We start from the raw sequence: 15188 nt of genomic DNA on the forward strand, positions 1-15188 counted from the left end.
ACTCCACTTAACCTGCGTAAAATAGTCTTCCAGCCAGTCAGCACCTTTTCTCCTCATTGTTACTCACACTCATTCATTCCTAAACTGCCCATTCACCTCTCAGGCTCAATAATTCAGTTTCAAAAACATGACCCAGTCACCACAGAGCTACATAGAACTAGAGGGAGGAGAGGTTCTGAGGAGCATCAGAGGGCCGTCATGAACATGTACTATTATCTTTTTAAACTTTTGTGCAACAGCTGAATACAATTAATGAAAAATTACTATACAGTTTAAAAATTATGCTCCTTTCTGGATGGGGATTAGGCATTAGGTATTTGTCTTTTGGCTACAATCATAAACTCCGCAACTATAAACGAAATTGAAAACAAACCCATTCATTAGTACACGAATGTAAAACGAGATATTCTTGGCAGCGACTGCAGGAGTAGAGGGAAGAGTGAAGACAGGAGAAGTATTACTGTATTCACACGAGTATTTCTTGTACTTACAGGAGTGAATACAGCAAAAGTGAACACAGGGAAGCAGAAGAGCTAAGGAAAAGCGGAGGTCAGGGAACAAAGTTATTTGAACTTGTTTTGACCAGGGCACTTCAGCCCGCCCACAGGAAGCCTCAGACAGCTGGGCGCAGGTGTAAGGCGGAGTGGCTGCAGAAGCAGGTATGCAAGGAAAAATATTATATATATATGTCTACTTTTAAGGCTGGCCAGGCTGGGAGGGGGTGAGGAACGGGACAGCGCGACTGAGGCGGCACCTGAGGGAGGCTCGGTAAGAGCCGAAGGGCACCGCCGCCAGAGCCCCGGCTGTCCGAGCATCCCTTCAGAGATTTAACCGAGGAGAAAAGAGCGGTGTAGACCCCGACAGGACCGCAAGAGCCGGGCGGCACAGGGCGGCCGTGCCCCCATCACGCCGCTCCCCTCCTCTACCCTGCCCTACCCAAAATGGCCGCGCCCGCCGCCGCCGCCTGCCCCGCGCTGCCCGCACGCAAAATGGCCGCCGGCGGCCGAGGCGGGCCCGGGCCTGAGTGACGCTGCGCTCGGCTAATGGCGGGCCGGGAGGGGCGGCACCTCCGGGTCGTGCAGCTTCCACTTCTGCTTCCCGCCGGGGCGCGTTTGAATGTGTGGGGGGTGAGTGAGTCCTAGTCTCCCCGGGAAGGCTTCTCGGCTGCACCTTCCTCGTTCTCTCTTCCCAGGCAGGGGGGAAACCTCAGGTGCGCCGAGCCCGCGGTCCGGGCCTGAGGGAGCCGCTGCCCCCTCGGCCGGCCGCGCTTCAAGGTCGCGGGGAAGGAGGAGGAAGAGGAGGAGTGTGTTGTGAGGGCTCCATGGCCCGATGGCGGAGTGGGTGACAGGGCGAGTTACACCTGTCAGGGGGAAGGTGTAGGAGCATTTCCTCTCCGGGTTGCAGCTTTGTAGCTGTGAAAAAAAAACCCGAAGTTTATTTTTTGGGTAAAATATGAAAGGTTACTAAGGGACAGTAGAAGACAAAGATAATAAAAGGTTGACGGCTGGGTGTTTGGCATTTTGCTAAAAGTACACCTGTTATTTCGGACACATACTTTTTCATTGCATTAACCTACTGTATATTTATAAGCAATTATGCATATTTAAATTTTCTCCAAACTAGTTTATATGTTTTAAGAACTGTTTAGCATGGTTCTTTTTTAGAACATACACATTTTTTGGTCGTGGTTTTCAGTTTGTTATTATTACTTCCAGCTCCATACTTTCTTTCGACTGTAGGTGTTGGTAGTAGGGGTGTTTATTAGGCATCTATTGGATGTTAATCTTACTAGACAGACAACTTAATTACTACAAGCATAACTACATCAGCTGTTTTACTACTATGTCTAATAAAAACTATAGTAAATTTATTTTTAATATTATATATGTAGCATCTATTTTAATATTTGCAAAAAGCCAGTATTCTAATGTGTATTTATAACCTAACTGCTTAAACCAGTGAGAAATTTTTATAAAAAACTTGAGCGTAGGTGGGAAATCCCCTGGAAAATAGTTTTTTCCCCTTCCTTATTATATAAAGATTAATTTATTACTCTCTTTTAATTACTCTCTTCGTAATGATGCTGCTTCTGAATACCACAAGGTGGTCAGACAAAGCTGCACAAAGGTAAAGTGGTGTCAAGCATCACACCTTCCTTTGCCTGCAATTTAAAATCTCTGTGTTCCCTTAGGAGCTTAGCTGCTCATGGAATTTTATTAACTGTATGGGGAAATGTGTATTTTGAACCTGCTTTTGGGCTTCAGATATTTACCATCTGAGCAGTGGTGCTTGTAATTAGATAAAGCTGTGTTGCTTTGTTATGTTTAAGATTTAGCATGCCAAAGCTCGAAGCAAATGCAGCAATTAACATTTCAAAATGTCTGAATTGAGGTTATTTTTATTTTTTTCCTTAGGTTCACAAAGTAAGGCTTTTTGTTTAGTGTTTTAGTCATCTGCTGCACTGCAATTAAAGGTATTAATGTTCAGTTTCATCTGTTCAGTGTTGTTATTATAGAGTAAGAAAAAAAGGATTTCTAGAATATGTTTAAAATAATAAATTATCTTTACCTAGGTAGATGCCAGTTTGCAATGAGTCTTAAAACCTTCTGGAAGGACAACAAAGTTCTGATTATTATGGGAACTAGCCTGGGGCTAGTGCACTGGGGCTGGTATTACTTGAAGTCCAGTCCTATTTTCCAAGTGAAGACAGAGAATTTTGTTCAAGAACCTGGAATTCTGACGTTCATGATGCAAAACGAACACAAAAGTAAAGAAAAATAGCATTAGTTCTTTGACTTTTGGGTAAGTTGCTTGACTAGTTGTATCTGTGTTGTTGAGGAAGAAGATGAATTAATTGAGAATTTTCAGATACAGCTCTAGTGTTCTAACTTAAGTCTTTCAGAGTTTTATTCTTCTTTGCAACTGTGTTAAATTTTTTGTACCTACACGGGCTAAAAAAGTGCATCATAAATCTCAAAAATTACTGCTCAATCCCACGTGATGGGATCAATTCAATGAGGGTATTATCTGTCTTAAAAGATATTTTAAAACAAGCTCCAATAACTTCAGGACAATCACCAAACTTATGACTGGATCTATAAGAGTGTCCTTTCAGGCTTAAAACTGCCTAGAAATAATTAATTGTGACTGTATCTAGTAACATATTCCATGTTAGTAGGCATGGTGATTACAATAGAGAATGAAACAAAATGAAGTACAAGTGTAAATACTGTAGAGTTTGCATAGAAACATAAATAAACATTGATGTAAGTTTTACTGTTTTAAGAACTGAAAAACTTTTTTTGTGGGCATCTCGAAGATACCTTTGTTTGAGCCAGATTTCTTCAAGTTGTTTGAGCATCCAAAACTACTGTTTCTGTTGCCTGGCAAGCACTGCTGACTAGTTGTGTTCTTTTGTTCTTGAGTAAAATCAGGTGGATATCATTGTATTTTTGGTACTTCAGTGAAGTTTATGGTAGCCTGTCACTTGTAGACCTGCTGGTCAGAATTGAAGTTATTAACAGGTATAACTGATGCACTCTCTAAGTTTGTAGTAAAATCATACTAGTAGATTTTTCTCAGTTAAAAAGCCTTATAGAATGTATGGGCCAATTGAGGTTCAGCAAGGACCAGTGCTGTGGCTGCACTTGGTTCACAACCCCATGCTGAGCTACAGGGAGGAGTGGCAGGAGAGATTCCAGGGAATGATGGTGATAGCTGAACATGATCCAGCATGTGCCCAGATTCCTGGGAATCCCTGGACCAACAGTGGTGTGGCCAGCAGGAGCAGGGCAGTGATTGCCCCCTGTGCTCTGCCCTGGTGAGGGGCTCCACCCTTCAAAGAGGATGCTGAGGTGCTGAATGAGTCCCTGAAGGACAGTGCTCCTGTGGGGAGGGGCTGAGGGAGCTGGGGGCCTTCAGCCTGGAGAAAAGAAGGCTCAGGGCAACCCCATTGCTCTCCACAACCACCTGGAAAGGGGCTGGGGTTCAGTCTCTCCTCCTGAGTAACAAGTGCTAGGACAAGAGGAAACAGCCTCAGGTTGCACCAGGGGAGGTTTGGATTGGGTATTAGGAAAATTGTCTTCACAGGAAGGGTTGTCAAACACTGGCACAGGCTGCCCAGGGAGGTGGCTCAGTCACTATTCCTGGAGATCTTTAATGGGTGCACAGATGTGGCACTTGGGGACATGGCTCAGTGGTGGCTTGGCAGTGCTGGGGTAACAGCAATTTTTTTGATGCAGTATTTGTTGTTCTGTGACTTTTTTTGGTGAAAACAAAAACAGGTCAAGCTATATAATATTTTCATAAGATTATTCTAGTATCTTTCTGGTTTTTATTTTAGGTATAACTAAGCTTGAAGATTTTCATCTGAGACTGTTGCCAGAAAAGATGAAGAAAACCACCTGGAATAGAAAGAACTTTCTGCTTGTAGCAGGACTGTCACTTATAGGTGTCCATTTGGGAAGCATGGTTGTAAACTATGTTGCAAAAAAGTCTGCTCAATCTCATTCAGAAGCTAAGAGATCATCCTGAATGAAATAGCTTCCTGCTGTCACTATTTATCAGTTTTGTAACATGATTAAAGCCTTGTTTTAAGAGCTCTGTCATGAGTAGTTTCAGGAATGTTATATATACTGTTTCACACAGAAAGTAATAATCCTTACCAGCAAAGAATTAAAATGTACTACTCTTAAAATTTAAAAGTGCAATGAATTATAGATCCAAGTAAAAATGAAATGTTTTGTTGGCTAGAATTAAAAATCTTACCTTCAAAATGTCTCGCCTTGAAGCTAAAAAGCCTCCGTTATTTATTAGTGAGCCTTTAACTGGAGATGCAGTGAGTCAGTCACTGTCTCTGCTGAGCAGAATATTAAAATCTTCCTACGGTCCAGCTGGTCGACTCAAACAGCTCCACAATGGTGTGGGGGGCTGTGTTTGTACCACTTCCCAATGCTCAGCCCTCCTGGGGCACCTTTCCACGGGCCAGCCCGTGCTGCGTGTGCTGACAGCCTCTGTGCACAACCACGTGTCACGCTTCAGTGACTGTGGCTTATTCACTGCCATCCTTTGCTGTGGCTTCATCGAAAATTTCAGGAGCCTGAATGTTGCACCTTTTACTGTCGTTAAAATTAGCAAGCATCTTCTGAGTCTGTGCATGGACCACCTGAAATCTGAGGCTTGTGGGTGCCGGCTGTCTGTGGATTTCAGCAGTGTTGGGACTCTTGTTTGTTTGGTTCGTAGCATTTTAACCAGCAAACCTGCTTGCATGCTTAATAAAACTGAAGTTGATCATCTCACCTCACTGGTTTTAAAGGCTTTTATATTTACTGTTCCATGTCATGTTGAGACAAATGCTGCTTTAGGAAAATGTGTGATAATACCTGTGAAAGGTAGAAGAGTTATGGATTCTACAGTTCTTCCTGGACTGCTGATAGAAACACCAGAAATCCATTTGGGAAAACCACTTGCTGTCAAAAGGACTGGTTCAAACAGGATCAAGATTGCACTTTTCAGTGTGTCCATGTCAGGTGATGGCTTTAACTCTGAGGAAGGAACTATAGTGGTCCACCACGGAGTTTCTCTGGAAGTGTCCGAGCTGAATCAGTTGCTTAGTGTGGGGAAGCAGCTGGTTGAGGATGAAGTGGGCCTTGTGGTGTGCCAGAAGGTGATGCATCCCTCCTTGAAACAGTTCCTGAAGGAGAAGGGTGTCATTGCTGTGGACAGAGCTGGGCTGTGTCTGATGGAGCCCCTGGGCCGCATGACAGGTAACAGCACAGTCCTCTGCTCCACACCTGGAGTTTTCATTCCTTCCTGGAGTTATCAGTGGGAGATGAACATTTACTGGGGTGGGCTCATTGCAGAGGAAGGAGTCTCTTATTTCTCTCTGTATCCTACCTTAGCAGCTCAGCAAGAGTTGTTCTTTCCTAGTCTGAAAACCACTTTTCAAGGTGGGATTGGTCTTCTGCAGCTCCTGATGGTGGCATACCACTGGTGTTCTAACTGCTTGCTGCATGAGGGGTATCCAATTACAGTAATTTTTCAAACTGATTCAAGGCAAATTAAACAATTACTTTTTATCTCAAACTGCCACTAGTCTTGCACTCTTAATGTGTTTGTTTCTGTGATTTCCTCTGTGAATTGAAATGTCAGGTATTAATGTATGTAAGTTTAAAAGCCAAGAAGGATAAAGTTTATGCTTTATGAAATGCATCAGCTAGCTCTTCTGATGGTACCACTTTCTGTTTTCTCCCTTTTTAATTGACAGGTTCACAACCTATAGCTTCCATACATTCATTGTCACCTGGCTGTTATGGCAGCTTGAAAGATTTGTGCATAGAGAGTTTTGCTCCAAAGCATTTTCTACATCTAATTCCTGAGGACACAGTTTTCTGCAGCCTGATACTCTGTAACAGAAGTGAAACAGCATGGGATGAGTTGAAGGTTGGCAAATTTTCTTCAAATCTTTTCTTGGAAAGTCATGTTTTTAATGGAAAAATAGAACACTGAGAAATATTAAATACATTGAGTTTAGAAACATTGTTTTTTCAGTACATAAATTAAGCTTATTTGTTTCCAGAATTTCAACCTTTTGAATTACTCATGTTCATTTAATGCCTCTGTTTTAATACAAGAAGTTGTTTAGGGAGAGGTACCTTTTTCACCTGTTCTTGAGGCCAGTACTGGATAAATATTTTCATTATGGTCTATGAGAACAAAAAAATCTAAACTGCCTAGCAGAAAGGCAGCAGCAACACATACAATGGTAGGCAAGCATTGTTTTGCATTGAACAGTTGGTCTGGAAATGCCATTGATACTGATTGACTTTTTATATATAGCCTTGTTTTGAAAAAAGAAGGATTAAAATGCAGCTTTTTATTTCTGCCTTTCCATAGTGTGGACAAATAAAGACAACTTCTCATTAAATAAACATGGTCTTGGAAATCCCTCAGCAGCTTTATATCCACGAGTAATTCAAGTTTATGGAATCTGTACCAGAAACTACTGAAATTATTCCAGTGTTTTTTTCAGTGAGGACAAATTCTTTTAATCATGGTGTGTCTAACAAGAGTTTCATTTGATTTTCAGCGTGTCTGTGAAACTGCAGAACATGTGTTACAGTTAACAGTGAAGGAACCTTTGGCATTATTAGGAGGGGGCTGTACAGAAACTCACCTGGCTTCATACCTAAGGCACAAGGTACGTAAAACACAAGGGTTATAAAGATGCTTAATATACTTAAGAATTTATGTAGAATCACTGCAATAGTTATACTTGTCTCTTTCTAGATTAATGTGGCATTTTTGCTAACTACTAATATAAAATAAAAGGGTCTATTTGAAGCATTCAGTTTTAATTATATCTTTTACATTTAACACTATTTGTGTACTTGTTGGTCTTTCTTTAGGTATCTATTATAGTAATTGCATGTTTCTAAGTGTTGAAAATATGTATAGTTTTTATATTGAAAGATGATAATGCAGAACTCTGCTTTGACTCTTTCCTACTGTGGATAATCATGACTTAAACATTTTTTTGTTAGAACTGAACCATCTGTTTGGGGGGGGGAAAAACCAGCAGTATGATGCAGGTTTAAAATTATTTCTGTAAAAACAGTGTTCTAACTTTGCTGTTCTGGTTTCTTTTTTAGAGTTCAGTTTTGCCTGCCAGCACTTTCAAAGACCTGGATTGTTCTCAGACACAATACCAGTTGGTTGCTGAGGGGTTTTGCCGTTCCCTGGAGTCTGTAGCTCGCTCTCTGAGTCACGATGGTGAAGATATTCTTACAGACATGGTTTATGGACACTGTTGGTTTGCTCCATCGGGTTCTCCCTGTGTCTCAAAGTGGTCAGATTTAGTTTCAAAATGTGGCTGTGGGATGAATGGTAACACAGAGGATCTCAGCTGGAGGTTTTTGCAAGGCCATTCTGGCTCTCCTGTTATTCAGGGCTGCCCTAAAGAGACCTCAGGAAAGGTTTCTGACCTCCTGACTCTGGATTGCTTTGCTGCCAAGTGCAGTGGCCTGCAGGTAGCTCTGGAGACAGCCAACCTGATTTTGGATCTTTCATACATAATTGAAGATCAAAATTAGCTCTGATCCTATGTGATTTGTGTTGTATAGCAAGACCATGCTGAATTGAAAGCAGGGTAATGTATAATGTGTTAAAATATTTGAATAGGTTAGAATGTGGACAGCAGGCAAAAAATTTAAATTCAACAGTTGGCCATTGAATACTCTTCTCATTGTTACTTTACTGTGCTCTCAAGCATTTTCAAATGTTCAACCTGTTCCCTCTGCGTTAAGGGATGTTGGTTAGCTCTGTGGCATCTTCAAAGGAATGGGAAAAATGGATTCACTTGCTGAGAAAATGTTATGTATTGAAATTTATACAGTCTCAGCAAAAGCTTTATACATTCAAAGAGACTCTTATATTGCAGCAGAGTTTTATCACTGGTATTTTTAATTTTGTAGGTAAAAAAGGCTTAGCATATTCCTTGAGCCACTTGTTTTTAATTCTGTTCTGAAGTTTTTGTCACCCATATACTGTATGTATATGCAATTTCTGTTTCTATATGGCTGAAAGATTTTAATTCATATGTGTAATTCATGTAACAAGTTATAAAAACTCAACCTGGAGGTCTTCATGTAGGAGGTAGGTAATAGAAGATTTGAAAAGAAATGGCAGACTGGGTGGAAAAAACTTTTGTTAAGTGGACCTTGATTGTCTTCTGTGGAGTACAGGGCAGTCTATAATGAAGTTTCTATCATTTAAGCAAAGCTGCAAGAAATAATGTCCCACTTACCATTCAATTAACTCTTTGACTGTGCATGGCTTCTTTTAATGAAGTAAGGCTTTAAGCTGCTCAGACTTGTTTTGATCTTTAAATAAGGCTGTAGACTGAATGATCAAAACTTTTTCTCATTCTCTGCTTGCATGCAAGATCAAAAAGGGTGTTAGAGTTTCTTACTTAAGCTCATTTTCTTTGCCCCTTTTCTTCTCCCTCTGTTTTCAGTCACAAGGGAAAAATTATTCGTAGTGTGTTTCCAGAAAACATCCATGTCCGTTGTAGTCTAGTCTGCTTATTTTTTTTCCTGGTCTCTTAAGTTTTTAATGTATTTATTTACTGCACATAAGCAGTAGAATTGTTATGTATAATTCAGTTTTGAAATATGTAATTAAAACCAGATCTTTCCAGACTTTTTTGTACAAAGTCCTTTTAATTTTAAGAACATAAGTAATCATTTTCTCACTGGGAAAAAAAATGAAGAGTTATTTAAAGTTCTTTATCTTTTTATGACCTGAAATGATTGCTTCAGTGCTGTAAGGCATCCTTTGGGGACTTGTGCAAGAATGTTACAAGGGTTGAGAATGGAGGCTGCTGAAAGCTGGGTAGTAAAAAGGCTGCTTTTATATCTTGATCCTCCCATATGCCATGAACTATATGAAAACATCAGGAATAATGAAGCCAAACGATGGTGCATATCTTAAGGCACAGAAGAATCTTGGTAATACTTCATCTAATTATGATTCTCCAGCACAGAGTGCTGAATTATACTATTTTACTTCCTATAATAGCAGCTTGTTATGCAGTGTGAAAATGTTGAGTTTAGTGACTACAGCTGTGAAGTGAAAATTAAAACAATATTCAAGTAGAAGTTGTTGTGAGTGTTCTTTTGTCTTGGTATCTGAAGGTTGAATCACAGGTCTTGAATCAGAGTTGACAATGGTTTTTATTCTCCCCCAAAAAGAAAGTCACAGATTAAAAAAACCGAAAAAAATAAATTTAGTTTTTGGTAAGTAGCTAAAAATTCATTTATACCTGAAATAAAGTTATTTTCATATATAAATAATTTTAATAGCAATGAATTTTTGTCTCTTACTGTGACTAAAAAGGATAAATAAGCAGCTTGCTCTGCTATTTATGGACAGTATAGGTTCAGTTCTCAGTTGTGCTACAGTAGGCTTGAACCTTTCATGTTTAGTGTTGCCTCATCTTCAAGGGGTAACACAGTAGGAATACGACTTTGGATACTTTTTAAAATCCAAGTAAAAAGAATTTTTACTCAGTCTAACAGCAACATAAAGTAACTTTTTTGAACTTTCATGTTTTCTAATAAAATTTGGCTGCAAAAATGGTTGGGTTTCCTCTTGTGTTTTAAAGTTGACAGAATGAAATATCCTCAGGGATATTTAAGTTGTAATAACTCTGAGAAGCCACTATGGTTTTATTCCTGTTCCCCTTGGCATTTGAAGTTCAGTGGGAAAAATTAGCATTATATAAGAATTATGAGACAAGTGTTTTCTGATCATGACCTCAGTCATGTCTGATTGCCACAGATTGCTCAGGTTAATTTAAAATTTAATAATTCTGCTGATAATGCACAAGAAGTACAAACATTGATTTCCAGCCTTCTCAGCTATGTTCATGCTCCAGGCCTGTAAGGAGAAATAAAGTGCTGATATGCTGATCACTCAGGTCAGCATATTTAAGAAAGAAGCCAGTGTAATATAACTGCTCCTCAGTTCAGTATTTGTTTGATATTTCTGCTCCTATTTGATACTTAAAACTTCAAAGTGAAGACCTAAAAATGCTGATTAATTAAGGGATCTTTATTTCTATTTATTGTGACCTATTTCAAGCAGATGCACCATTAAGTGTTATTATTTTGGCATTGGTTAAGAATGCATAATACCTGTTTTTCATTTATTCTGTTTCTTATTTGTGAATTTATAGAGTCACTCTGAGCCATATCTGAGATCTTTTTCTGTCTATTCTCCTATCTAAAATGGGAACAAAGATTTTTGGGTGAAGATTTCTAACATCCAGTTGTGAAGTGACAAACTACTTGCTGCACAGGAATAAAGAAAGAGATATTTTAAAATAACTTAAATCCTTGCTAAAATATTAGAGCAATTTCATTAAGGGAACTTGGATCAGAATTTATGTAGACTTCTTTAATATTTTTCTTGGTAAAACACCACATTTTTTTTATATTGAACCTGGATGCATTTTCTTGTTCTCTGAAATTGCAGCAACAGTACATCACTGTTGCTACCAGTAATCTGATTTATTGCTTTACATCTTCAGTACACACACAGAGGGAAATGTGACCTTAAAGCTGAGTGCAGGAATGGTTGGAATTCAAGATCAGCAATGTCAGACATGTCAGCAATCCTTACTGTGTTGTGTCTTCAGAGTCTGTGCTCTGCTGTTCAGAGTAGATGTTCATATGATGCTAATCCTTGAAGACAGGTTAGAAACAGATTTTTGACTTTGGGAAACCTAAGCTTACTATATTAGCACAACACTGGTTTGGTTTAAAATCTGAATTTTTTTTTTTTTTTTTTTTTTTTTAATTCAAGTGTTTTGGCTTTTTTAGGCTAAACAGCCATTACAGTGGTAGATCTGTCCCAGGGAGGAGAGTATGGATTGCTGTCAAAGCTTGTAAGGAAAATGGTGCCTGCAATATCACAAGCACAGCAGAGCCTGTACAGAACAATTCACCTTACCCAAAACCTCTACTCTTGAATTTTACTTGTGCCCTTATTTTGCTGTGCTGGTTAGCAAAATGTAGTATTTATCACCTTTTCAGCAGTGCCATGTGAACTGAGTCATGTAGGTATTACACTCTTCAATCTTAGAAAAATCAGTATCTTTGAGTCAGTCAAAGTCATAGAAAGAACTTGAGCTGGATCTGCATTTACTGCTGTTCTGAAGATGCAGAAACAGTCTGAGTTTATTGCAAAGGGACTGCTCCAGCATGGTTACAGTCTGCCAGCCAGACTTTTTGAGAAAACATATTACAATGGTTATTTCTAGATTATTAGTAGCTTCTATCCATTATTGTAAATACCAGTTATTCCTATGTTTGCCAGTGGAAACAAGTTGCACAGTACCAGTAAATAACTTTTTGACCAGTAACACTGTGATCTTAAATTCTCAGAAATTAAGAAATACCTTTGCTTTTTGTCTGTATGAATTGCCTGGTTTAAATTAGTCTTGCACATCATAAGATCAAAAGCATATACAAATTTATTCTGAAATGTAGTCACAGTGTATATAAGTAGAGCCACTATGTTATTATTCCAGGCACTAATAAAATTAATGGCACAACAGATCTCAGGATTGGGCTGCTTGACCTAATCATTAAACACATTTTATTTTCATACCCTACTGCAAATATCTTTATAAACTTAAGCTTTTAAATCCACTTGCACATGAAAAGCTCTTATTCAAGCTTTTATCATGTGCCTGGAAGGCCCCAGCTGTGTGTGCCTGCCTTCTGCAAACTGATTACTAGTGTCCTTGTTCTTTTCTGTCAGGACAGCATCAGTTCTCTTCAGGTGCACGTTAAATACACATTAAATACCAGTTATTATTTTTATATTATTTTTATACTACTGTGTGATGTCTGCTAAGCATTTGTGTGGCAGCACTGCAATGTCAACAGCTATTCCTTATTGGCAAGCTTTTTTAAAATAAACCATTAAATCTTGTCTCTTTAAGGCTTCATGACATTTGAAGACTGATATGTTATCCCTGATTGAAAAAGAAAAAAAAAGTGAGGTTTGGGGGAAAATTAGTTCCCTAATCTTTGGTAATGATTCCAAGGGACCCTGAGTCACCATTTATGTGTGGGCTGTGCTGGTGGATGGTGCACATGGGCAATAGCTGAATGTTTTTTTCAGGGAAAAACTGAACAAAACTTGGTACCTTCAATTCTTGGAAGACTTTGTGACTTTAAGAGCCAGAAGCAAAACTATTTCACCCTCATTTATTACTCTATGTAACTAATATTCCTCCAGCCAGCCACATACCTGCCCAACCACTTGCTCCACAGTTCAACAGAGGGAGAAAATGGGATAAAAAACCCCCCGGGCCCAGATAACCTCTCCTGCCACATTTCCCACTCTTTTCCCCTAAATTCCTCTCTGCCAAGTGGCATTTTGCCCTTTTTTTTTTTGGATGTGTTTAAGGAGGGCTGGCACAGGCCCGGGGCAGCTGCTGGAGGCAGGTGGGAGCCCTGAAGTGCCTCATGCACAGGCCGCCATTTTGAGAGCCCTCACGGATGATGTGGAAAAATCTCTGCATTTAATGAAACCTGGAAATGGAGCCAGGGAAGAGCACTAGAGCTGTCAGCAGAGCCTAGTCCTGGGGAAGGTGCTGGGAAAATGGCGTTTTTCCTCATGCAGTGAGTACTTCATGAGGGACAGGCACCCGGGGGATCAGCCAGCTGGAGTGCTGACCTCAAAAAAAGGCACAAAGTAAAACCTGGCCAAAGAAAAACCCAGCTTCTCTTTGACAAGGGTGATATAAAGCTGATGGTTGTTATCCAGGGCAGCTGTGCCAGGCTGCTCTGCCCCCTCAGAGATAAATCCCAGGGACTCACCTGTGGAGAAAGAAAGGCTGATGGACTGGGAAGCTTCCAGGATGAAGGCTGAGATTGCTTCCCAATATCTTTGGAAAGTGAAACAGCTACACTTCATGAGGGAATTCTGACAGGAAGACACCTACCCACACCCATGAAAGTCTCCTCAGGCGTGCTCTGAGTATATGAGCGTGTATGGGACAGAGACAGGATTGACTCATGGCCCCTCCATCATCACGTGTGCTGCAGTCTGCGAGATGACTCCAAAAAGTGAGTTTTTCATACATTTATTTGCATCAACATTTGGTTTTGCATATCTTAACCTTGGTATGCTATATTTCTACTTTGGGATTGCCAGCAGGGGTGAGGAAAGGAAAATTAGGTTTTTAGTTTTTAACCTTAGTTCTTTTTGGGTATTTAAAATCATGATCCTAGGAAGCATGACCTGGAACAGCCTGTCCCTGTATCACTGAGGTGTCAATGTAGTTGTGATCAGCATTGCACTGACTTCCAGGCTTTGTGTTTGACCCAGATATCTTTGCTGAATCAGGTTTGAACTGTCCTGTCATGATATTTTACTTGTAAATGTGAATTTGTCCATAAATCATTCTGGTTTGTTCCATCAATTGTTTGGTCTGGCCAGCCAGCTGGGAGCATTTCTAATTGAAAGTTGTTTTCAGCTGAAATATGGTTATTTGGGTAGTAGCTAATACAGCTGAAGATACTCTGGCTGTTTCTTACCTTTGAAATTAACTAGTTAGAAGAATATAATAGAAAATGCTAAAAAACTGGAATACTCGAACCTTATATTGAAAAATCCAGTCTCTTTTTTTATTGGTATAGAGTGAGCCTTTCCAAAGAACTCATCCCCAAAGCAAAGCTGCAGAGAAATTAGTTTAGATTTCTAATAACAAAAATTACTCTGCAAAACCCTCCAATGGGTACTGAAATATTACAGCATCAAATAAAATTTATAAAAGTGGTATGCACTTGATGTCTCTGTGAATGTAAAATCCCTTCAAGGAGTTCTTTATGTGAGTGTTTCACAGAAGAGCAGAGTTCTGAGGGGAGTGCAAGTGCACTTGTCCTGGTTTTAGGTGTTAAGAAGATCTATTGCATCTGTTTAATCAAAATGGTTGCTAAATGAAAACTGCATGTGAAACAGCAGATGTCACTCCAGTTTTTAGTTGAGCCCAGAGAAGGATTTGCTTCACTGCAAGAAGAACTCATGGCATTATTGCTTATGTTTAATATAGTGTGTTAAGGAATAGATGGAATACATCACAGAATTTCTGAGATCAGCTGATGATTGCTGGAGTAAATACCAGAGAAATACTGTGTTTCTGGGCTGTCTTTATTTGGAGCTGTGCATGTTGGCATGGGGTGGAACCAGTTTATGAAGGGCTGTGGACAATGAGCAGCAACATATGTTGCTGTTTGTTTAAGACAGTGGATGCCTCTGTTAACTGAGGAGAATGTACAGTTACATGATCTAAATGTTTTAAAATTGTATTATAATTCAGTTCATTTTAAGTGAACTACAGAAAATAGTCTGAAGGAGCAATTTGTTTCAGTGTTCACATTTTTGTCATAACAGTTGTTAAATTTATAGTAAATATGTATAGGAGCCCAGAATGTAAGTTTTAAGTTTCTTGAAGTAGTGCTGATTGAAGCAGGCACATCTTGTGTGATTTTATATCTACGTGTCGCAAAGTTTAGGCCAAAATTCTCGTGGCAAAGTGGCAAAATTAGTTTCCAGAACACAAAAAGGAACATAAGCATTGATAAATGCCACACTAGGTTCTGTGAGTTCTCAAT

General features: G+C 39.5%; 2 protein-coding genes across 16 annotated transcripts in view; one reads left to right on the forward strand and one right to left on the reverse strand.

Moving 5' to 3' along the window:
• Positions 1–1074, reverse strand: part of SLX4IP (SLX4 interacting protein) — a 71520-nt gene extending 70446 nt beyond the window's left edge. For 2 of the 3 annotated variants that reach the window (XM_079330668.1, XM_079330666.1), the window contains exon 1: positions 492–630. The gene's annotated coding sequence lies outside the window, so the exon portion shown is untranslated. Of the gene's footprint in view, positions 1–491; positions 631–936 lie in introns of those variants that run through there. The other variant, XM_079330667.1, reaches the window with a different exon arrangement.
• On the forward strand, positions 530–9656 carry MKKS (MKKS centrosomal shuttling protein). 13 transcript variants are annotated; one of them, XM_079330530.1, is made up of 7 exons: positions 1003–1127; positions 2415–2473; positions 2573–2802; positions 4343–5765; positions 6266–6441; positions 7088–7198; positions 7650–9656. In XM_079330530.1, the coding sequence occupies exons 4-7, from the start codon at positions 4775–4777 to the stop codon at positions 8088–8090; spliced, it is 1719 nt and encodes a 572-aa protein (XP_079186656.1). In that variant the 5' UTR covers positions 1003–1127; positions 2415–2473; positions 2573–2802; positions 4343–4774; the 3' UTR covers positions 8091–9656. The 13 variants fall into 13 exon arrangements, with proteins under 13 accessions (XP_079186663.1, XP_079186655.1, XP_079186661.1 ...); XM_079330531.1 differs by having other exon boundaries at positions 1087–1210; XM_079330529.1 differs by lacking the exons at positions 1003–1127; positions 2573–2802 and adding an exon at positions 629–659.
• The last annotated feature ends 5532 nt before the right edge of the window (positions 9657–15188 follow it).

Source organism: Erithacus rubecula, assembly GCF_903797595.1.
Source record: "Erithacus rubecula genome assembly, chromosome: 2".
NCBI lineage: Eukaryota > Metazoa > Chordata > Aves > Passeriformes > Muscicapidae > Erithacus > Erithacus rubecula.

Bases quoted from the DNA above. Each gene is read 5' to 3' on its own strand.
- MKKS (XM_079330537.1), top strand. From the start codon at position 4,775: ATGTCTCGCCTTGAAGCTAAAAAGCCTCCGTTATTTATTAGTGAGCCT. The intron at 5,766-6,265 runs GTAACAGCACAG...TTTAATTGACAG, and splicing joins GCCCCTGGGCCGCATGACAG to GTTCACAACCTATAGCTTCC. The intron at 7,199-7,649 runs GTACGTAAAACA...TTTCTTTTTTAG, and splicing joins CTTCATACCTAAGGCACAAG to AGTTCAGTTTTGCCTGCCAG.